The sequence below is a fragment of the Venustampulla echinocandica genome, assembly GCF_003357145.1.
Source record: "Venustampulla echinocandica strain BP 5553 chromosome Unknown scaffold_2, whole genome shotgun sequence".
NCBI lineage: Eukaryota > Fungi > Ascomycota > Leotiomycetes > Helotiales > Pleuroascaceae > Venustampulla > Venustampulla echinocandica.
The window spans coordinates 2,129,850-2,153,190 of record NW_022474207.1 but is presented as its reverse complement, the minus strand read 5'-3'; the positions used below and the strand labels follow the sequence as shown (position 1 = coordinate 2,153,190).

Below are 23,341 nucleotides of genomic sequence, written 5' to 3'. Positions count from 1 at the left end.
TTATGAGTGCCGTGGGTGCCAGTGATACCGGTGCCAGTGCCTGCGTATCCTCCAGTCGTTCCATGAGTATTATGGGTGCCGTGGGTGCCAGTCAGCCCAGTGCCAGTGGCTCCGGTCCCAGTACCTGCGTATCCTCCAGTCGTGCCATGAGTGCCAGTGAGGCCAGAGCCGGTGGTCGCTCCTCTATGGTCGAGATCGGAATCAACACGAGGATCAAGTGCATTGCCTACACGGGAGCTGTGAGGACCAGCAACACCCTCAGCGGTACCGGCGTGCTGTGTGCCAGTGGTGTTGTGGGTGGTGCCCGTGGAATGGGTGCCGGTGGTAGAGTGCTCACCCTTGTCCTTGTTGATGTGAAGAACGTTCTTGACCTTATCTATGGCAGACATTTTGAAGTTGGGGTATGTAGGGTATGTGAAAAGTGCGTTTGGTGTTTTGAATTGGAGCTGAGTAGTTGTGTTGTGTGGTGATACAGAAGGAAGAATGATACTAGGAGGCGAAGGAACTCTTAAATAGATATGGCCAGTGACTCTGGCTAGAGCTGACGCTTTGAGAAACCTGTTTAGTTACAGCTGCGCTGATGCAATTGCTCTTTGCCCAGTTTAATCACCAAAGGCCTTCCTGGGCTATAGTCTCGCAATTACATCAGGACTCCGAGAGTGCACGTCATATCTTCTGTGCTGTTATACCAGTGCGGATTGTCGTCGCCAAATTCAGGTACAACTCCGCAGATCCATAATCGCAACCCCACTCTGCCGCCGCAAACTCAAACAGCCAAAAGCTCAGGTGTGTAATTCAATTGGATGTGAAACTGGTTCATGGAAAGGTCCACCCTGTGCCCTACGGAGCACATATATAACATCAACATCGTCATTACATATGTGGCTGGAACGTCATCGCCACTGCAGAACGTAGAGGGGTAGGCGGTGGCGAGTGGGCCAGCCAATAAAATTGCATTCGCCTGGACGATCATGTGGCTGGTGACGGTCTAAAACTTCGGCTGTGGCTTGATACCCACTTGGTACCCCAGCAGGCTTCTGTGGCGGTGTGCAATGTACCTAAGTACCATATCAAGCGCGTACTACAGCTATCGAGATGTAGTAAGTCCGGGATAGTATGGCCGGCATATACAGGGACAAACAAAGAGATACGATATGCAGTCATCATTCAGTTTCAGGAAACGACATCCCCGTATTCCAAGGATGCAAGATGGCCCAGGCCCAAGGAAAACTTGGTGTCTGAGGTAGATAATGTTCAGTGCTGCTACTGAAGGCATTGTTCACGCCGTGTATGATACTCGAGTAATGCAGTATGCACAAAGTGAGTACACATCTATACTCGGTGCTCTGTATATCGCGCCTTGCATAACTATGATCGAGTTCGTAAGAATTATGGAGCCTTTAACAACAAGAATTTGATTGATAATGCATGTCCAATTCACAGCCAATCGTTAGAGAATAATAGCATAGTTCCTTCCTGAGTATCTCTGCTGTAACTTGTAGACCTCTGCTGGGTTATACTAATAGTGATCGTATTAGTTGTACGGTACTAATAGCATACGTTAGCATTTCTAGAAGCTCTGAGCTCTTAAACGCACCACGGGTTTGGTCTTGCTAGTAGGGGTGACGGACTACGTCGCGCTAGAGACATCATTTCGGACCCGCAAGAAGAGCCTCAATGCTGTGTGAATTAAAACGGGTTTACTCTTAATGTTTGTACGTCTCCAAACTTGGGGAGCTCCCCTACTAGGGACGGGGGATATGGTTGCAATTTCCATACGTTTTCGAGTCCAATTTCTCATCAGGTGTGAGAGGATGTCGGAATATAAAAATGTTATAGGCTAAAAGGTCTGGAGGATGAAGAATTCTGCACTAGCAGGGAGATTGTGAAGGAAAGATCAGGAATTCATCAAAACGACTGCTGGCGCTCAACTAGGATGCCAAGCTTGATAAAAACGTCTGGTTAGAGATTACAGCAACGAACCGTCTCATCGCCAATACAACATATATACACATTTTTGACAGCTCCCTCTTGTCTACAGGTCTTTCCTGAAAACCTCCGTACCCCAAGGTTCGCTAGTCAAGTTCGTCAAGCCCACACTATTCTCGCATGACCTCCTCGAGCTCATCGGGCCTGGCGCAGGAATCTTCAAGCCCCCCTTCCCAGCTGCTTTACCAGATCCTACTCCGACCTCCACACCACTCTTGACCTTATCGTCCTTCCCAGTCAGCGCGCCCGTAGCCCCTGTGCCCTGGATATCATTCGCACTCTCTTGGAACGCCTTCAACAGCTGAATGATGCTCTCTGGTGTTAGGTCCTCATAGTAGTCATCGTTGATTTGGACCATGGGAGCATTGACGCATGCGCCGAGGCATTCTACTTCGACGAAGGTGAAAAGGCCGTCTTTGGTAGTCTCTCCGCCTTTGATACCGAGATGATCCGTGACTGCTTTTACAATCGAGTCACTTCCACATCCACCGAGCTGGCACGGAGTCTAAAATCGGCCATCAGCATACGCTACAGAAATTGGCCACCTCCTTGCTTTGTCATGACATACCGTTGTGCAGACTTGTACATGTAATTTTCCCACCGGGTTTCGGTTGTACATGGTATAAAACGTAGCAACTTCATACACACGCATCGGCGGCATCTCCAATAACCTTGCAACCTCGTTCATGACGCTTAGGCTGCAAAAGCCGTGCTGCCGCTGTCCGAGATCCAGTATGGGCATCACCGCGGCCTTCTTGTATTGTGATGGGTATCGCTTCAGGATTTCATCGATGAGCTTATTGTTCTGCTCCGTAAACTTGAAGGGGATTTTGGCATTGTTCACGGGGGTATCTCGATGCTAGAAGAAAGCCGTTAGTAGCTGCTGCGTAGGGTTAATTTTCTGGAGGTACTGACGACCGCGAGCGAACCACTTGCGACCGTCCTGGTGGCTGTGAATGTCCGGCATTGTGTTCTTGAAGCTATGCGGACTGGCCGGAAGGCACTTCTGACGAGGTAGGGAGTGAGTTTCGAGGCCATTGTCGCGGTGGTGGTGCGCAATGGCTTGGGCGTGGTTGAGGTTGATTATGGTCGTGGTGATGATGGTTGATGGTCGCATTTCAAATATTTCGATGTGATTGGCGAGATCCAGACTTGGCGTTGTTTTCATCATGCACGTGTAAATGTCAGCACCTCCAACAACCTCAACCTCTCTTTCTCTACCTAAGGTAAGGTAGGTAGGTACACTGCAAGTGTTGAAGGCGATGGAAATGCAACGGTGATACATGCAGGAATTACATTGTCATTAGTGTGTCAATATACCATTTAACTTCCAGTTCTAAAGTTTATTGAGCTTTGTTTTTGTACCTATTAGAATCATACCATTCCGGCCATTCAGCCTGTCTCCTTGACCACAGCCCTCCCCAAGGTATGGCAGATGATAGTTTCCCCATATGCAAAGATATTACTTTGGCTTGGAGTACTATGCTGCTTTCACTTTGCCTATGATCAGAAATGGGAGTACGAGTTCGAAAAGGTTTCAACTCCTGCTGGTAGGGATGTAAACATGGGGGGTTTTCGCGTCTGAAATCAATGTCAACCATACTAGTTCCTACAAACCATAGCAGGAATATGCCAGCTTAGTTTCCTTAATAATCATCGCTTGTAAGGCATGTTGGTTTGGATGATAGCAAATAGGGGTCTTTCCAAGCGGCCGACGTGGCGAAAGCGGCGATCCTGGAAATCCTTCAACTGCTTTATATCGTGTAGCTGGCTAGGGCCCATGAATTAAAGGGTATATGCATGCTATTGGATATTAGAGTGGCTATTGAGCAACAGCATAGCCCGACCAAAGAGCCCATAAGTATAGATTCACGGTCGCACATTTGCATCATTTCAACAATTTTGAATTATTTCCTGGGACCGCTCTAGCTATGATCTAAGCCTATTAAAAGTCTTCACCCTAGCAACAACTTATGTAGGGTGTCTCCATCGTGTGTGGCTGTCTTTAATAGCTAGGGAGGCACTTGCCGTAGCTCCCTAGCCTTGCACATATATCAAAACAAGGCGACGACGGGGGAGAGGATAGAAGTCGGTAGTTAGCCTGGCCTGGGGTGCAGCTGTTATAGATACAATGCAAGCAAGCGCATGGTGGTAGCTCGAAGTTACTAAAATCGGCTGCGAAAGTAAGAGGATCAGAAACAAATGCCACGCGTGGAGCCCCTTTTCCTACTCTGCCACTAGCTTTTAGCAGATAAAGGTACACTTAGTCTTATATAGGAGCTAAATAACCAGCCCATAGCAGCTTAGTGAAGCTCGGAACCTTTATGATCTCTAAGCTACCGAAACATGGACACGTGTTGAAATATCAATACAGTGTCGAGGTTAGCAGACATCGAAACACTAGCAATCTCTACTAAATTTACTAGAAAACCTTTTACTAGTTAATCTCGTACCATAACCACATCCACGTAGTCAGCTTAACTCACGCTGGTGGATCTTTGGAAACTCTGCGCTTTAAAATGATAAACATTAGGTAAACAAATTATCAATTCAGTTTCACTGTAGCCTGAATTGCATACGCCCCTGCGGTCCCTGACACCTAGCAATTCCGAATTATATATAAGGGGCCACCTTACTTGAAGGGCGGTGCAGTTTCGTATGCACAAACTAATGGGGAATGACCAACTACCAGTGCTGCCGAGTTGGCTCGTCTGCTCTTAAATTTATGTCTTCCAGTTCAACTATTATCGCGCCTGATATAACATATGCCCTTCTCTATAACTTTGGAGATTTTACACACAGTCGTATAATTGGCTGATGAATTCGTTGCGTATATACTGTTTGAAAGGTAAAGATTACATTTCAATCTCGACCCAAATCTGCTCAACCTCTGGAAAGGGTGAGGTGCAAAGCCAGGAGATACTCGAGAGAAATTAGGGAAATGCTACATCGAGAATACTAGGCTATTTAATAGAGGCTCTTTCTACCGAGTTTCTCATTTCTGCTAGAGTTGGACATGCTTTTGTTCTGAGGTGCTCGCTCAGCGTGCGGTCTTGGATATTGTTTCGATTTTCAGAAGTCCAAGATGATGGCTTGTTGATGCAACGTCCAGCAGAGAGAGTTCAGCCTTGCCCCGTCATAGCCAATCTTGATGTTCGGTACTCATTATTACGCGAACTCTAGAGGCTGAAGGTGAGGCGCAACGAGGCATATAAAATTTGCTCTCAGCCTTGCCGCGCTCGGGAGTGGAATATAAATCATAACAAACAACACCCAGTAACAAAATTATGGTCCGGTGGTCGAGCTGGTAACATTCCTTACTATTGACCCTTCGCTAACAAGCCTCCAGTCACAGAAAGCCTCCACAGAGAGGGCAAAAAAGAAAGCCTACTCAAAAAAGCCAAACCAAAACAAAAACATTAGTAAATAAGCGGCAGCCCATAATAGCCGCTTCCCCCTCCCTCCAGCCCAGCCCAGCCCAGCCAGCGTAAAAATAAAGAGGACTTCGTTTCCTCACTCCCCGCCCATCCCCCCTTCCCCATCCCCTCCCCCCCCGATTACCCAGAAAGAGCGGAGAAAGTGACACGAAAAAGGCTAGGAAAAGACGGCAAAGAGAAAGAAAATAGGCGAAGAGAAAAGAAAATTAAGGTAAGCAACAATCCCTTCAATCCAGCAGCTCGACCAGAGGACCAAGTATATATATATATTTTTCTTTTTTGGCTTTTTAGATCCTCGCCTACTTCTGCCACAACTCGTAGCGAGTAGCGAGGAAAGATACTTATTTTTAAGCACGAGTCTTGTCTTTTATAGCTAAAAGTCTTTTGCATAGGTAGAAGCACATAACGCCTGACAGAAAAATACATGTGCAAGAATAAGTAGGATTTCTTGTACCTTGGTACGACCCCCCCTATATAAGGTGAGATTGATATAGATGGCCAGAACAGAGCGCTAGAATCGTACATATCATAATGAACTGTTATTGGATTTGTATCATACCGTCCACATCATCCTCCTTTTGTGATATTCGGCGACTCAATATCACATTCACCCAGCAGCCTCCATTCAGTAGGCGACCCATTTGATACATGCCACGCGGCTTGTTCCCCTTATACCTTAGCCAGGTCCATACACGCGGGCTGTTGATCGCTTCGGTCCGATTTTAAGACGTTTGAGCGGTGAATGAAAATTATGGGATGTTTCACTTTTGGAGGGGAAGTGGTTGTTAGATCGAGGTAGCTTGGGCTTGGGAGCTTGGCAGGCGAAGGAGACTTAGGGACCGTAGACGATAATGTCGAATCTTCTCCTTTGGATTTGGGGTGCTTTCCGTTAGTTTTTGTTAACTAAAGTTGACCAAACTACTTTCTAGGTTGTTCGAGTCTGCTCGAGTCCGTAACAAGTCCGCAATGCTAGCGCAGAATGCTAGAAAAGGCGCGAATCGAGCCGCTGTCAAGGGATGGGCCATTAACTTAATGCTAATACGGTAACTGACAGCCCATGGATGTGCCTGCTGATGCCTTCCCACATGAAGAAATTAGGTACTGTTTGTCAGGTGGTGGTACCCAAGTACTCCCCCGCTTGTCGCCACTAGACCATTTATATGTTTCCTAGCTATCAATCAAGCTTTGGCATTCCTATGCCGGTACTGTACTGTACCAGCTCAGAGATGTCTCTCCAATGCCGAGATTGCCAGGTGGCAGGTGACAGGTGGTGCTTGGGTTGCTTGCTGGCTGCCGTCAATCCAATAATCGCTCGTGGAAGCACACCATGCTGACACATGATGGTGGATTGGGGGATTTCCTTGGGCGATGAGACCTGTCTAGATTCTGGAGGGTTGCGAGATCGACGCCCTGCAGATTGTTCTGAATTGATGCAATTTGATACGATACTGCGCGCATGGATAACAGAGCATTTCGGGTAGAAAACCAGCCACAGCTGGCTTTGGGCGCCACAGAATCAGGGAATAGCTGCAGAGATCCCCGGCCGCGTTGATTTTGATCTCACTACTTGCTTCCTACTAAGCGGTTTGCGTTTTTGTGATTGACATGTTGCTGGAACATCGCCCACTGGTGGTCCAGTAGAATGCGGTGTTTTGGTTAAACGTGAATGTGTCGCGTCATCGACCGTTGGTAGCCGTAGTATAAAGTATCGTGAAGCTCCTGCTCTTTCCATGTGTGAATCGAAACTTTAATTGGAGTAGAGTTAACTACTGGAGTATATCTCTCTTCCTCTACAGCTACTTCCTCACTATTCCCTCAATCAAGGTCAACACAAAACAACACATCACTTGCACCAACCCATCAGATCTTCAAATCGATTAACATCCATCAACTACCAACCGTTTGAATAACCCTAATTTTATACATTTCCAATCCATCAAAATGCTGGCAGCGGATTTGCTCCTGTTTCTTCTTCGTGTCGGCGAGGTTAGCTCCTGCAAACCCAAAGGTTTACTCTCACAGAACTAACCTAGAACCACAGCTTGCCTTCACGACGGTTGTGGTGGGCCTGACTGGACACTATCTCCACCAGACGCATCAAGCCTCAACATGGTCTAGGAAACGGTTTATTTACACCGAAGGTATGTATACCTAGCATAGGAAGCCCTTCGCGAATTTGATGTCCCAGGCTGAGCTAGCTGAAATAACTGTATCATAGTAATTTCGGCCTTGGGTCTCCTGTTCTCGCTCCTCTTCCTGTTCCCTTTCGCCCGCAGCTTCATCCACTACCCGGTTGACTTCCTTCTCTTCATTGGGCTCATGGTTGCCTTCGGCCTTCTCGCAAGTGTATGACCCCAGCACTCTCAACCCTTTTCTTCGGTATCTCACCAGCCACTAACACACCTACAGTTCATCGGCCCCATGAACTGCGGTAGCATCTGGAACTGGGGTGGGATTACCGGTAAGAGCACATGCTCGCAGTTCAAGGCCAATATCGCATTCTGCTTCTTAGCTTCGATCTTCTTCCTGGCCTCTGGGTTTCTCGTAAGTCCCCTTATTTCTACTCCACAGGTCCTGCAAGGGGTACAGAGGAGTAGAATGGTCACTGATATTGCTCTGTTTCTCTAGGGGATGTACTACGTCCACCGTCGCCGGGCGGTGACTGATGGTACTGTCCGCCGCAGACGTTGGTACCGCTCCCGCGTCTAGGTTGCTTCAAATCGTTTCTTCGACGCGGTGATGCAACCATATTTATCAAATGGCATCACACGCCCAATGAGATGCTCGCATAGCAGCTACTTTTCGACCAAAACTGCTCCTCTTTGCTTCCTGGGGTTCTCCGGAATACCCACCAGAAATCTATGGATAGGCACAAGCTTGATGTGGGATGGCGTAAATCGGATACCCCTAATGATGATAATGTTGACGAGCTGGGATGAGGTGTATATTGATACCTGGCACACTGCTCTCCTCTCTTTTGTTTGAACGTCCACTTCTGCTGTGGGTGCACGGCTCACGCTAATAACAATGATACCATTCTATGATACGAACAATGAGAAACGATTTATTATCCATCCAGGTGGTTTTGTTTTGATATCCTTTCCTGATATCGATTTGGGGTTGTATGAGATGACTACCGGCGATGTATTCGTCTCCGCTTAAATGACAAGATGAGCGCGGACATAGCAAAACCATATTTAGGACCATCTGAGATTTAGAATTCTCACATATAGACTATAAACCCTTACAAAAATCTTTCTTTGTTTCATTTGTTGGAGCATATGGATACACGAAATTATATTCTACTTTCTATCCTTAGGCATCTTCCTCTCCTCCAGCGCCTCTAAATCCTTCTTCTTATGGAAATGGGGTGCAGCCTCATGAAGCCATTCAGGCTTAATTGGCAAACAACTCCGCATATACTCCTTGGTCGTCTGCACCAACTCGTAATAAATAACCATCTTGACAGGAGGGTTGGAATCCATAAGGACAGACGAGGGATGGATATACACAGTAGTGTTATTCTTCACCGTGCGGTAGCTGTCTCCACCTCTTTGAAGTCGGGCTGCGTTAGGGAAGAACCCTGCTGTTACAGCTTTTTGGATGGGAACTAGGTCGGTTTGACCGACGGAAGAGAGCGTGACTTCAACCCGTTCGCAGAGCTTGGCCAGTTGATCGCGGATATCGCGTGCGCGTGTCAAGGATCGCTGTTGTAGGAAGTTCTCTTTCGACCACACCTGGCTAAAGTCGCTATCTACCCACTGATTCCAGATATTGAGCAGGGTGAGATGGTCTCCACCTTCTTTGATAGTGAAACGTGCGCGTGCGCTGTCGGCGTGGATTTTCTTGTCCTTGGGCCGGAAGAATAGCGCTGATGCTTCGCTGAGCATGGAGACAATCGATAAAACCTCCTCTACGCAGCCGAGCTTGTCGGCAGCAAGGATGGCTTTCGCGAGCATAGGGTCGGTGGGGAATTCCGCCATCTGTCGGCCGATTTTGGTGAGCTCGCCTTGGTGATTTAGTGCTTGGAGGGCGAACAGTTGATTGAGCGCTCCAATCAAGGTCTCCGTTGGGGGAGGATCCATGAATTCGAACTCCAGCAACTCGTTGATGCCAAGTGACTTCAGGAGCAATACCACACTGTTTAAATTCGTTCTTTGAATTTCGGGCGTTGTGCTTTCCTCCATCTCGTTCATGAAGGCCCATTTAGTGTAAAGTCGGAAACATTTGCCAGGTCCAACACGGCCTGCTCGGCCACTTCTTTGATTTGCAGAGGCTCGTGAGCAGGGTACTGCTACCAACTTTGACATACCAGTGGCTGGATTGTAGATATTCTCCTTGACGAACCCAGGATCAATGACGTATACAATGCCATCGATCGTAAGACTGGTTTCTGCAATATTGGTTGCTAGAACAACTTTGCGTGCCCCTTCTGGAGTGGGCTCAAAAATCTTGCTTTGGAGTTCTGAAGGGAGATTTGCATAGATAGGGCAAATTACAAGTTCCGGTACGCGGCTTCCTAGCTTCCGTGATATCTCTGTGATATTTTGCTCCGCTGCCTCAATCTCATCTTGACCTGTCAAAAACACCAAGATATCGCCCTTTCCTTGGGTTGTGTGGATCTGGAAGACCGTTGTAATTGCGGCAGCAAGATAATTTGCTTCGGGTTGTGGGGTATAGTGGATATCGACAGGATATCGGCGGCCGGGGATATTGAAGATCGGAGCGCCATCGAAGTATTCAGCAAACTTTGCAGCATTCATAGTAGCAGATGAGATCAGCAACTTCATCTCTGGCCTCTCTCGAGCAAGATCTTTGATTAGAGCCAGCAGGATATCCGTATGGACAGTCCGTTCGTGAGCTTCGTCAATCATCAACGCAGAGTAGCTACCTAACTCAGGTTCCGTCATGAACTCTCTTAGCAACATACCATCCGTCATATATTTGAGGACGGTTTTATCGCTTGTACTATCCTCAAACCGAATCGAGTATCCCACTTCGTTCCCCACCTTCACACCCATCTCATCAGCGACACGAGCAGCAACAGACATTGCTGCTACTCTTCGAGGTTGGGTACAACCGACTTTCAGCCCGTCTTTGGTGTAGCCAGCCTCGTGCAAATATTGAGGTAATTGAGTGGTCTTTCCACTGCCCGTTTCTCCGACAATAACTAGAATCTGATATTCTTCAAGGGCCGCAAGAAATTGGTCTCTGTAGGCGTAGATGGGAAGACTTTTTCGGGTCTCGTCCATAGAAAGGGCCTTCTTCTCGGCAGCTTTGAGCTGCTCAGCCAAGAATCGCTCTTCCTTGCTTATCCCTTTACCTTCGCCCGGTAGCCTTGAATCCATAACCCATTTGATGCCTTGCTCCTCATCCAAAACATAATCGTATTCGCCTTGATCAACTCGTTCCGTACTCTTAATCTGGGCCTTAGCTTTCGCAGCCTGCTCTCTTTCCCATTCCTCGTGCTCAGTAACGAATTTCTCCTGTCCATACTCATCCCTGTCCACGTAGCGTTTATACATAGCCTCCTCTTTCTTCTTCCTGTCAATCTTGCCCTTCTCTGTGATATAGTCCTCTGGCATAGCATATCCATCCCGGTGATCATCAATCCGCAATCGTTCCTCTGCTATGCGCAAGACCTCTCTATTCTTCGTAAACTCGGCCTTCTCCTTTTCCGATAGCCGCACACCACTCCTCAACTCCTCCGTCTCCTCTGCAACCTGCTTCCTAAGCAATGCAAGCCGTTCAGTCTCACGCTTCTTGAGATATTCCTGCCGCGATCTCTCCCTCAGGTCAGGAAGTGCCGCGCTCCGTGCAGCAGCATCTTCAGCTAAAGCTCTGCGTTGCGCTAGAATATTTCCCTCTTTAGTCGACGACCTGTCTTCTACAAGCTTCTTCGTCTTATCCGCATCCTTTGACAGTAATCGTTTAGCAAAAGCCTCCTTCTCAGCCTGATCTGCCCTCCTCTCTCGCTCTGTTTCTGATATGTCTTCTTCCTGGGGGTCATCCTTCGCATGTGCCACCTTCACCCTTTTTGACGCTGATTCCTGAAACTCTGCTTCCTGTTCAGAAACATATTCTTCATCACCCCATCGATCGTCGAAATCGCCACCATTTTCTTCCCGCCTGCGGATCGTCTTCGACCGATGATGCTGAGATTCGCGGCGAGGTGAGCGTTCGCGACTTCGTGTCCTGTGACTGTCGTGGCGAGAGGATGATGATTTCTCGCCATGCCGCCGTTTTTCCTTTTTCTTCTCTACTACCTTCGCTGGGCCGAGATCTTCTTCTTCCATGGGAAGAAGGGCATACTTTTTGGCGCCCATCTTGGCGGAGACGGTAGAGATGGAGGCGAGAACCGTACAGCTGGGAAGTGTGTAAAGCTTCTGATCCGACACGGACTTGATCCCTAGATTATAAGGTATTTAACCAAGGCGAAAACAGCAAGACTTGCTGTATCCCGTCGGAAGAATATCAGCAGTCTCAATATCTCAATCGCCGCCTGTCGCGTGAAGTTAGAGTTAGTGCCTACGGCAATGGCACCTCCGATTCACCGTACTCATTTATCCTGGTACCCTTGCTCGAAAAGACCCTTGTCGCCCGAGATGCGATCGATAGAAGAACAGCGTGGTATCTTTTGGCAGCTGGCCTCTCGAGATAAATATAACATGTAACCCAGAGCCAGCCCATCCCCACGCTTTACATTCCAATTCCACAGTTCAACCTCAGTCTTTCATTTAGATCTTATGGTCACCCTCAACTAACCCCCTCCCTCCTTTTCACCCGCACTGGACCTTTCCTTTGCAAGGCGCATCTCGAGCGCATCTCGCCCGCGGCCATGTTGCGCCCCTCCGCTTTGTTCGTGCTGCTATGCATGGTACAATTAGCAATATGCACTGAGGATTTTTACAAAGTACGCTCTCTCAAATATGGCACTTGTCAAACAGACTGCTAGACCGAGCTAATACTGGATCTCTCACCAGCTCCTTGGAATAGACAAACAAGCTTCAGAACGGGACATCAAACGAGCTTACAAAACTTTAAGCAAAAAGCACCATCCAGACAAGAACCCGTACAGCCCCCCTTTCTTCCATCAATAGCATTCCCTTCTAACCCTGTGTTATCTAGAGGCAATGACACCGCCAAACAAAAGTTTGTCGAAGTAGCTGAAGCGTACGAAGCCCTCTCCGACCCTGAATCCCGCAAAATATACGACCAATATGGCCATGAAGGCCTAAAACAACGGCAACAAGGCGGAGGAGGCGGACACCACGACCCCTTTGACGTGTTCTCCCGTTTCTTTGGCGGCGGGGGCCACTTCGGCCACCAACCAGGCGTTCGTCGTGGACCAGACATGGAAGTCCGAGTCGGAGTCCCGTTACGAGATTTTTACAACGGGCACACCACGGAATTTCAGTTGGAGAAACAGGCGGTTTGTGAGGAGTGCGAGGGGAGCGGGAGTGCAGATGGACAGGTCGATACATGTTCCAGCTGTGGTGGGCATGGTAGGAAGATCCAGAAACATATGTTAGCACCGGGAATATTCCAACAGGTGCAGGTAACATGTGAGGTATGCGAAGGACGGGGGAAGACTATTCCGCATAAATGCCCAGTGTGTGACGGATCACGGGTAGTCCGAAAACTCCACACCTTCCCGTTAAATATCGAGAGAGGTGCTCCGAAGGGTAAAAGGATTCAATACGAGAATGATGCCGATGAGAGCCCGGACTATGTTGCGGGTGACTTGCTGGTTACGCTCGTGGAGAAGGACCCCGATTTGGATGAGGATAACGAGATGCGAGTCGATGGAACATTTTTCCGTCGCCGGGACGACGAGTTACATTGGAAGGAAACCCTTTCTCTTAGAGAGGCTTGGATGGGTGGCTGGACTCGCAACCTCACTCACTTAGACGGGCATGTTGTGGCGCTTAGTCGGCCTAGAGGGAAGGCTATCCAACCTGGACAAGTGGAAAGAGTGGTTGGCGAGGGAATGCCGAAGTGGCATGAAGATGGCGATAGCGTCTATCATAAAACGGAGTTTGGCGATTTATTGGTGGAGTACACGGTCGTGTTACCGGATCAGATGGAGAAGGGCATGGAGAAGGATTTCTGGGCGTTGTGGGAGAAGTGGAGGAAGAAAAATGGCGTTGATTTGCTGAAGGATAGCGGGCGGCCTGAGGGTCCGGCCAAAGACCCCAATATCAAGGATGAGCTGTGAGCTTTGGAGTTTGGTATATACAATTATGTAACAAAATAGATCCCAATTTGACAAACTCTTGAGTTCGTTTGGTGATCAATGAGATGCATACTGCGGGAGCTATCGATGCCAGCCTGGTTCATCTGGAACACCGCTGTGAAAGACCTACCTTTTTGTATGGTTCATGCTTCCACTACTCCCAATTTCGTATACCCGAGTTAATAATGAAGTTTTAATAAGCGAAGGGCAAAAGTGTGCATTTTATCTCTCTCAATTTTAATGGCGGGTTAAGTAAAGATGGCAGGGTTATAGTTTGAACGGATATTCCACTGGTAGTCCTGTACCTCAAAGGCACATCTGACTAAGGTTACATACCTAGGTCCAAGGCCGATGGCGACCTTCGCTGCACCCTCTTACTCGGCACATCAGGCAGTTGCCGCAGTTCTCTCACCTACGATAAGGATCAGCTGCTCCAACGATACTAGTAACATGCAACTTTACATTCCTTTGAGTCGGTCAAACCTCGGCAAGTGCACTAGATACTACTTACTACCACTATGACTAATGGATATGGATCATTGAGCTCAGCTCCACTCCCCTCACTTACATAAGTTACATTCTTCTACTTCAATGCGTTCTTTTTTTTGGTTTCTTATATTGTGTCCATCTTTCATCTAGGAGCATATATCTATATCGACCTATCTTCCGGTCATCTTAGTCAAGATGGTAACTCCCGCCAAAGTCTTTGATGTCATCTGCCACCTCGTGAAGCCTCTCTATTTCATGCTTCTAGGAACATCCTACCTTCCCCGCACAATAATATCGCTTCTTGCCAACTTCCAACTCCGCGCATTCATTTCTCCGTCGGCTTTCAAGGACGCTTGGTTCGCCCAGTTCTGGCGCTACTTTGGTCCAGTGGCGCGGGAAAGAGCAGCCCCCAAAGTTATACCACTACTTGCTCAAGCTTACGGCACCATCATTGATGTCGGACCAGGCTCAGGAGAATGGGTCTCTCATTTTGACCGCGAGAAAGTCGTCAAGATTTACGGTGTGGAGCCGAACAAGGATCATCACCCTTTGTTGAGGGAGAGGATTAAAGCGGCTGGATTGGAGGACAAGTACGTGATTGTGCCCGTGGGTGTTGAAGATTTAGGGACAAAATGGGTTGAGAAGGAGAGTGTTGATGCCGTCGTGACCATTCAGTGTCTTTGTTCGGTGCCGAGGCCGAAAGAGATGATTGTTAGCCTATACGGGTATATTAAGGAGGGTGGTTGTTGGATTCTTTACGAGCATGTTAAGGCTAAGCCAGGAAGCGGAGTGGTTTGGTATCAATGTGAGTTCCTTTCCTCCTCTGTATCCTATCTTACCACTTTACCTACGGTTCAAGGATGGCGATGATCACTGACGCTGATGCTGATGCTGAGTAGCAATGCTCAATATCGTCTGGCCGCATGTATTTGCCGGATGCTCCATGACTAGGGATACGGAGAGGTGGTTGAAGCAAGCGGGGTCATGGAGTAAACTCGATTTGAAGAAATTGGAGGATCAACCTGATTATGAGGTGATTCCTAATGTAGAGGGGATTTTGGTGAAATGAGCTGATGTCTGGAAGAGCAATGGAAATTGATGGATTTATGCCCCAATGTAAACTTAAGTCGAATAATGCCACTATGAGAGCTTTGGTTCGACTTGTGGCGATATCGAGAAGTGCCCAGGTTGACATAAAGTAGAGGCAAGCTGAACCTGGGAAAGGCGTGAACGGGAATTGGGAAAGGGGCCCGAAAAGGGGTTGTTTGTTTATTTGAACTTTAAGCCTCAGGCACCCAAATATTTCCTCTTCCCATGGTGACCGTCAATCGAGTTCCAGCGTCGTTCGTCCAATTTAGCTATTCTGCCCTCAACTCGGCCTTCTCGAATTGCCACTCCCCCTATTCATTACTCTGGAGTCCGATGCCTTTCGCCTACGATCTCCGGCGGCGATATTCCTATTCTAGCCACCGCCCCTACAAGTAAAGCAATGGCGCAAAGCCACACCCTGCCGGACGCCGAAGCTACCCCTCCTCAAGACCAATATACGACTACATTGGCGACGCCCTCTATAAACAATAGCATTGACGACTCGGAAGAATGGGACTATGAGTACTCTACTACTGAGACTGATGTTTGTCCATCACTTTCCATTGTTAGTAGCATAGTCTAATTCTTTTTCTATAGACATACTACGTCACCCTCGACCTCACTGTCCCCGAGCTCCCAAAAAAGCGACTGCCCAAGCCAGGGGCAAGCACGAAGGCCCGGTGGCTCAATCCTTCCTTAGGGCGACACAAGCGCCATGGTTTAGGTGCAGCCCCTACGTACAAACCAAAGGATGCCAGTACGGCGCAGGATATAGAAGCATCTTCACAGGTGGACGTTGAGGTAGAAGCTGAGGACGAAGATGAGGGGGGAGAATTTCCACCCTTGGATGATATGACAGGCGGGGATGCAATGCCACAAAATCCAGAAGCGAAGCGGAATACCCAAGAAATTCAAATTATGGACCTGCACACGGATAATCCATTGGTGTCCTACGAAGGCCGTATTTTCTCCTGCAAATGGGCTGAGAATATAGGTACTGAGCTTCTCTTCACAAAACGCGATGAGCAAAATCCACTTCCGAGTATTCGGACGTTACCTGGCAATGTTGATCTCCTCGCCGCTAGCTCTGCACGTCTGATTTCCCGACCCTTGAGAGTTGAGCACAAATCAAAACGGGCCGATGCAGAACTGAAGCACCGGCTTGAACGTCCTTCAGATTTCTCCATCAATGTCGGAGTGCGTGCTGGCCCAAAGCGTAGGGACCAAGCCAGGTTCTTAGAGAGCCTCATTGATATTAAGGAATCGAAAGGGGAGGACGACCTCGTGACAGTATTTTCGCATAGGAAAAGGTCCACTGAGGTGTGGAGGAAACAATTGCGTCAAGAGCGGGAGGAGGAGAGGAAGGGGCTCTACAAAACGCTGAGGGAGGGCGATAAGCCGCAGCTCGTTGAGGCGAGGAAGAGGTTAGCAGAGATGGATCACGAGGATGAGCGTTTGAAGGCCAAGGAGGTTCAAAATACAGATGGCAAACGGAAGAGAGGCCAGGCAAAAAGGAGAGGTGCGACCTCAACAATGACTGCCAGTGGTAGGCCAGTGAGGCAGGGCCGAAAGAAAAAGACTGGACTTGGATTCTTCGAGGAGCATGCTCAGCAAGGTGGAGGTGGTTCTTCAGCACAAGAAACAAATCCGAAAACTGTTTTTTCACCACCGCAGGGAGGCTTTGGTGGGAACCATGAAGATGTGGTTGAGGAAATGGATGGGGTAGCAGAAGCTATATATGAAGACGAAGAGATATACGAGGAGTTCTCTGGTGATGAAATGGAGGATGATGATGCATAAATAAATGCTGACGGGGTGTATGATCAATCGCGCTACGTATTTGTATTCCCTACCTAGATTAAAAGATAGAAATTTGCTCACACGAGCCGCTGGTGTAATATACTATATTAATTCTAGCGGTTTCCGCACTTCTATTCCGTTTTCAAGATTATTCCCGCGCTTTAAATTACTACAAGTCATTTATTTTCTAGAAATATCAACGACGTGTTAAAAGCATTCAGTATCCTTGGTCCGTCCGGGTAATGTCTTTGAATCCTACAATGTTTCTGAAAACCTAATCATATAAATATTCGCTTTCTTCTCCCTAGCTGCGCTCTCTTCTCTTTCCCAAGTGCAAGCATGGGTCAAGGGATTCCCGCTCTGCTTCCAAGGAAATGGCTAGTTACGAGCGGCGGTGAGAGCCATAGGTACTTGCCCGCCGTTTGAAGCTACAATGTATCCAGCAGAGATATATGCATCGGCTCGCTAGTTCAACCACCCGGGGGGTGGAGAGAGAGCAAACGGTTTCAACCTTCAAGACGCAACCTTGCCCCTTCGCTGAATGTTTGAACTCCATTTTCAGTTTGGCTAAGTGGCTCTCGCCGTTCCTTCCTGAATCGAGGTGTTTCTATAACTATCGCCGAGCCATCACGCCGAGACTGTTATGCTTCAACTGGAAACCTTCAAAAACGGCATCCTTCATCACAAGATCCTACGAGCGAAGAAGCCAAGTTTTGGGGGCAAGAGCCATCGGACTGTTGGTGATAAGAGAAAGCCTTTCACATCCGAAATTACTGAGGATATAGCGATACACTCGGTGGACATAACGAAAATGACGCCTCCGAATACCTTTACAACAGCAGACCCAATTCAGCATACGGAGAAGTATGGATCAGTTCTACCGATTCCCGAACTTGAAGATAGTCTGGACGAGCTCGTCTCGAAGCTAGCAGCGATAATTAATGTCATTCGTGACGGAAAAAGCATTTCGGAAGCTACGGCGTACTTGGCAATTAAGGACAGGGAAGCGGAGAATGTGGCCATGGGTCAGATGGGTTTCGAAGAAAAACAGATATGGACTTGTTATATCAATGGCAACTGCAAGCTTCCTGACTTCAATTGGGAGGTTAATCAACTTCCCCCGCCTACCTCTAAGAGGCCGCTCAAGAAATATGGACGTCGCGCAGAAGCACTGAACCGACTATACAAGACTGATCAGGCTCATGAAGGACACATGGCCTGGATTACACAGTACCACGCATCAGAACTATTGCCTATCGTTAAGGCTATAGATCGTGTCATCGGAGCCGAGAGAAATCTTACTGCTGGACATGATGGATTGTCGGCAACTAAATTCGCAGACTTGCAGTCGATTAATCTGATTTTGCGTATCTCGGGTCAGATATGTAAAAGGGCTGAGTCTATTGGCACAAGGAGGAAAATTTCCGAGGCCCAGGCATTGCTGGCGTCCCACCGACGTAGATTGCAAGCCCAGAGGATGAGGGTGGGAAACCAAGCTGGCTGATGGATTGGTTTTTGAGATGCTGTAAGGCAAATATACTAACAAAATCTTGGAAGAGGCATAGGAATTATTTCGGCAACGACGCTTTTTGCTCAAGTATTTGAAGAGCTATGAGTGGAGGAACATTTGAATGAAGAGAACAGGATAGAGTAGGTTCATCGCTGTGTGGCGCGCGAAATGGAAATTATATTGTAAAGTCTTTTAAGAACGCCCTTGTGCTTGGTTTTCTACTATCATAATCTCTTACAATCTATCCCCTGGCTTGGCTTTAAATCGGCAGACTGGCATTTATATTATCGTTGGATGTATAGTTGCGTATCCTACTATCTACACTTCGATGAAAGCCATTACGAAGAAAATATGAAACACTACAGGGCCATTTTCCTATGTTGCGGTGTATGGATATATTGAAAGATCACGGAGAAGATTCCAAAGTTCTTGAAATGAGAAAAGCCTTATTGTCGCTCAAGTTGTATAACCTATCATATCCAAAAGCAGATATAAGGACCGCAGATTTAACAAATATTGCGATAAAACAATACAAAGTAGCCGTTTTAGTCAATCTACATAGGTATTGTGTTCTTCCTCAAACTTTGGTAACTTTGGTTGGTAAATGTTATCTAACTCTCCAATAGATCCGGGACAGAAACAACCTCAAGAGATATTGGAACATTTGATGGATCCACTTCAGCGTCAGCAGTGCCTGTACTTGATTAGTCTGTATTACTTTACGAGAAACATAAGATAAAATAAAGCTCAATTCACACACCGTTCCACCAAAGAATCGCCCATGTACCATCTGGAGGTTGCGTGTTCAGCTGCGATGTCCAGCCCCCGTGGTCATAGGGGTTTAACAGCATCCATTTTCCTGTTAACGTATCTTTCGCAATGTTGAACTGCCACTTCGCTGAAATATAGACCGACGGCCATGGTGTGCCGGGGAATCCACTTTGCGCTGCAGACTTAGTTATGACCGACATTCTCATAGTTGCTGGCTCAGGTGACCACATGTATATCTTAGATCCTATGACAATCAACTGGGCGGTGTCGTTAAGCATCTGTGTCTCGTTGAGCTGACCCGTGACTTCGAATTGCCAGGCTGAAGACAATGGCGAGCGCTTCCAATCCCGAACAAAGAGCCCGGCACCGTCGGGTGTGCCATCTGCGGCTTGAACTAATGCCTTATGTACGAAATTGTGAGGGGATAAAACTCGCAGCGCGTAGGGTGGGTTGAGGTGATCACTGAGCGACTGAGCAGTCGAGCCATCCGGATGAAGCAGAGGCACCAGAAGTGTCACTAGCTGGGCTATTGAGAAGAGCCTCATGGTTCTTGGCAAATGTAAGTTTTGAAGAAATAATGAATTAAGAGAGGAGGATCAAAAGGATGCATTGGATTTAAAAGGGTATGGGGATTGCCAGCACTACTGGTTGTTCCTCCATAGCCGGATCCTGCAGTATCAATTCAGCCTATTGATGCAGTTCGGTGATCTGATTCATGATAATGCTCTTCCTGTCCCGCCGATCTAGATTTTCTTCGGATGCATAGTGGCTTGTGTTCCCAGTGGATGATCTTCCTCCATCAAGACGGCTCACAGTTCCAAACTCAAGCAATGTGGGTCAGGTCAGTGTAAATTAGCCCTCAACTAGTCTATAATAACCCCGAAGAGTAGAGCTAGCTCTCCTTGAAGCTATAGAGTAAGGAGTAGAGGATTTCGGAAGGAAAATATCGTACAGCATTAGCACATGATTCCGTTCATCTGGTTTGGAGCTATGTTTTCAGAAAAAATATTTCTAAAGCTTTAGACCCAAGCATAAAAGTCCCTAGAACCCCTCATATTTATCACTTGTTCTATATATTTCCCCATCGAGGTAACCAACGTATTCAGTGTTTAAAGGAGGTGGCTTTAAAGGTACTCAGGGTGCTCGGATGATGCAGAAGCATTGCTGCAATGATGCACTTCGAGCAGGGGCATATCACCAGATGGTGAATATAAATCTACTGAAGATGACCCTCAGCTGTTGAACCGTTTTCTGGCCGACTGCAGATGTAACCTCAAGTAAATGACAACCGAAGTGGAGTGCTCTTGTTTAGCACACCGATCATTGGCATAGGTATTAGAGGTGAGCTTAGGGATATTGCGAGAGGGCGGTGCAATGCCTTCAAGTATCCTTGGTAACCAGCGGCCATACCGAACCAAGGAGAAATGCGGACCTTTCAAAGAATATTGCACCATCCCACGCAATCCTCATGCCCCAGTGCTTACATTTATCACAGCCAGCACACACCAGTCCTCCGCACACCAGTCCTCTGCACACCCCAAGACCATTCGACGTATCATCATTCAGCATCAATCATAACAACACACAGATGGAGCCACCCATCTGCATACGCCGCTTCGCGCATCAGCTCTTCAAGTGGGGCCCGGAAAGGGACTACAGCGCCATGTAGCACCGGCTCTGCCAGTATTGGATCTCTTCGGCTAGGGAATAAATTAGGGAGTATACTATTGAGCGCCGAGCCTAGAGTTTGAATTTCGCGTGCCGGCGTACGAGGTGGAATGAGTGTCTGAACGATTTTGAAGGAGCCGAGGGAGGAAGTTGACTCGTCGGGATTGGGAGAGGACGGGTTTTGCGTTGGGGAGGAAGGAATGTATATTCGGATTGGGATATGCTTCAGGGGTATAGACGGGTTGAGCAGAATGTTCGAGATCTTCGAGAAGGCTAGGTAGTCGTCTAATACGATATGAATTAGTGAGGCGTCGTTGGGAATGGCGTCAAGGGAACAGAAATAGCAGGGCTTACTGTCTTGTACAGAGTCCCATAGTTGCGTCGTATTTTCTTTTGACATAGACATGATGCCCTTTGCTGTCCCATATCTCATAAAATCTGCCTTTATTCCTCCTCACCCATCATTAGCTTATCTCTCCCCCTCGCCAGTATATTTTTAGACCGCAGGACGTACTTCCTTTACGCTATTGATGAACGTATCATGTATATCATACAACGGACCATCGCCTAATATTAGACGCCATGGCAGAGGGGGCCGATAGAGGTCATAGAGTAGACCAACTGGCAACGTCTTGAGCAGGATGCCCTCGTAGGAGAAGCTTGAGCATGGGCCAAAGAACGTCGTGAGACGGGGCAATAGGAGGGGTAGGTACGAGACGCGCGGGATTTGGATAACATAGGGCGTGGGCGAAGATGGGTGCGTTAAGTGAAGCGGAATGGTGGATGCCCATATTTTGGACTGCATATTAACGTGATGTTTATGATTGATGATGAGACGGGGAGGTGAAGTAACCCATAAGGCTGAGCCGAGCAATCGATAAGGCTACGATACGCTCGGTTGACACCGTTTATCTCCACACTCCTGGCTCGGGGCCCTGAAGTCCCCCCCCTACTACGAGCTCACCCTGCCTCATGACGGACACGCGGACCATTAGCTTCCCACGTAGGACCTACAAGGAGGAGATAAGGGACAAAGGAACAGAGCCTCAAGATCGCTCGCTAGGCCTTGTTATACATGTCGCTCACCTCAAGTGGCATGTTAAAGTTGCTTTTCAAGGCACGCTTCAATCTGCCCCGACCACCACCTTCGCCAGGGTAACAAAACGGCGACAAGATCTCGAGAACCTCTGCAGTTGCATCGATTTCGACCTGATACCCCTCTTGAATAACACGGTTACGGAACTTGCCGTTACGCGCCATCACGATGCCGCTACTCAAGGCCAGAGACTACAGTTAAAGGGGGCGCTGGATACGGAAAGCGAATATGCCCCTATTGTCGACCATCTATGGTTCCATATACGAGAAGACCCATTCCGGGTGCGGTTTCCGTTCTACGATAGATGCGGCAGCAGCACCCCTACAAAGGACTTGTCGGAAATTAGGAAGAAACAACAACTTAGTGCAGGCGTATACCAGGTCAGCGTTGATTACGATGAGACTTTATACGTTTATAAGGAAGTAGACCGGCCGTTTTATGAACCGAGGGATAGCGAAGCGTTAGAACAAGAGCTGCGAAACTTGGAACTATTACGCGGAACTAAAGGTGTTGTGCGGCTCGTTGCTGCCGTCGTCTCGAAAAATCCATATCAAACTGCTGAGACTGTAGGCAATACCCCGACCGTACTACGAGGGATCCTGCTGGAGTATTACCCAAATGGTACACTTCTAGATGCTTTGCAAGCGTCAAAATCCAAGATGGACTGGCCGTGGCAACGATTCGCGGTTCAGATCGCCAGCACCCTTGCCTATATTCATAAGGCTGGCATAACGCATATGGATTTAAAGCCTCAAAATATTGTTATCAGCGTAGACTTCAATGCTATATTGATCGATATCAGCGGAATTGGAGGCGTAACTCACGAGTGGCTGTCGCCGGAGATGCGAGACCTACCTGACCCTCTGTCTCAAAATATCGAATCACGGATACAGAATGATATTTGGGCACTCGGGACGATGTTATCAGCAATGGCTAGTGCTTCAAGTAATGAATTGGAGAAACAGCTACTAAGGAGTGTTGCCCAAGGTGCTACAGCAGATGTTCCTCCGCGCATTTCTCTCCACGATGTACGTAGTAATTTCCAACCTTTCACAGCTTAGCTCCAAATAAGCACTCCCATCAGAACTCATCCCATGGATACGGGAATTGAAGGTGCAAATCGTATATATTAGACAAGATAGATCTATTGTCAGTGTTTTCGGAGGCACCGAAACAGGTAGAAAGAGTTGATCGATACTAGTAATAGAGGTGGAGAAGTCCTTGTTATATACAGGTAAAAGTAGGCTATATTTGTT

At 47.8% G+C, this 23,341-nt stretch overlaps 9 protein-coding genes across 9 annotated transcripts in view; 5 read left to right on the top strand and 4 right to left on the bottom strand.

Annotated features, from left to right (window-relative positions):
• The window catches only part of BP5553_05068 (Uncharacterized protein), a gene marked incomplete at both ends in the record, with an annotated part of 1,298 nt that extends 909 nt beyond the window's left edge, over positions 1-389 (bottom strand). Inside the window, one exon of the mRNA XM_032013691.1 lies at positions 29-389. Coding sequence (XP_031870291.1) covers positions 29-389 — 361 coding nt within the window. The remainder of the gene's footprint in view (positions 1-28) is intronic.
• Positions 390-2,035: 1,646 nt separating this feature from the next.
• Positions 2,036-3,027, bottom strand: BP5553_05067 (NADH-ubiquinone oxidoreductase subunit; the record flags this gene model as incomplete). The annotated part of the gene is made up of 3 exons (XM_032013690.1): positions 2,036-2,494; positions 2,558-2,848; positions 2,905-3,027. 3 exons carry the CDS (start codon positions 3,025-3,027, stop codon positions 2,036-2,038), a joined length of 873 nt encoding a protein of 290 aa, XP_031870290.1.
• Positions 3,028-7,367: 4,340 nt separating this feature from the next.
• Positions 7,368-8,135, top strand: BP5553_05066 (Integral membrane protein; the record flags this gene model as incomplete). Its single annotated transcript, XM_032013689.1, has 5 exons — positions 7,368-7,412; positions 7,468-7,567; positions 7,645-7,772; positions 7,836-7,970; positions 8,055-8,135. The coding sequence occupies 5 exons, from the start codon at positions 7,368-7,370 to the stop codon at positions 8,133-8,135; spliced, it is 489 nt and encodes a 162-aa protein (XP_031870289.1).
• Positions 8,136-8,728: 593 nt separating this feature from the next.
• Positions 8,729-11,752, bottom strand: BP5553_05065 (putative pre-mRNA splicing protein PRP2; the record flags this gene model as incomplete). Its single annotated transcript, XM_032013688.1, has 1 exon — positions 8,729-11,752. The coding sequence occupies one exon, from the start codon at positions 11,750-11,752 to the stop codon at positions 8,729-8,731; it is 3,024 nt and encodes a 1,007-aa protein (XP_031870288.1).
• Positions 11,753-12,264: 512 nt separating this feature from the next.
• On the top strand, positions 12,265-13,644 carry BP5553_05064 (Chaperone J-domain-containing protein; the record flags this gene model as incomplete). The annotated part of the gene is made up of 3 exons (XM_032013687.1): positions 12,265-12,339; positions 12,410-12,498; positions 12,555-13,644. The coding sequence occupies 3 exons, from the start codon at positions 12,265-12,267 to the stop codon at positions 13,642-13,644; spliced, it is 1,254 nt and encodes a 417-aa protein (XP_031870287.1).
• A 702-nt stretch (positions 13,645-14,346) lies between these two features.
• On the top strand, positions 14,347-17,040 carry BP5553_05063 (uncharacterized protein; the record flags this gene model as incomplete). Its single annotated transcript, XM_032013686.1, has 4 exons — positions 14,347-14,956; positions 15,051-15,184; positions 15,491-15,784; positions 15,838-17,040. 4 exons carry the CDS (start codon positions 14,347-14,349, stop codon positions 17,038-17,040), a joined length of 2,241 nt encoding a protein of 746 aa, XP_031870286.1.
• Positions 17,041-17,683: 643 nt separating this feature from the next.
• BP5553_05062 (uncharacterized protein) lies at positions 17,684-18,544 on the top strand (the record flags this gene model as incomplete). The annotated part of the gene is made up of 1 exon (XM_032013685.1): positions 17,684-18,544. One exon carries the CDS (start codon positions 17,684-17,686, stop codon positions 18,542-18,544), a length of 861 nt encoding a protein of 286 aa, XP_031870285.1.
• A 617-nt stretch (positions 18,545-19,161) lies between these two features.
• Positions 19,162-19,866, bottom strand: BP5553_05061 (uncharacterized protein; the record flags this gene model as incomplete). The annotated part of the gene is made up of 2 exons (XM_032013684.1): positions 19,162-19,244; positions 19,311-19,866. 2 exons carry the CDS (start codon positions 19,864-19,866, stop codon positions 19,162-19,164), a joined length of 639 nt encoding a protein of 212 aa, XP_031870284.1.
• Positions 19,867-21,961: 2,095 nt separating this feature from the next.
• Positions 21,962-23,146, top strand: BP5553_05060 (Uncharacterized protein; the record flags this gene model as incomplete). The annotated part of the gene is made up of 1 exon (XM_032013683.1): positions 21,962-23,146. One exon carries the CDS (start codon positions 21,962-21,964, stop codon positions 23,144-23,146), a length of 1,185 nt encoding a protein of 394 aa, XP_031870283.1.
• Positions 23,147-23,341: the final 195 nt, after the last annotated feature.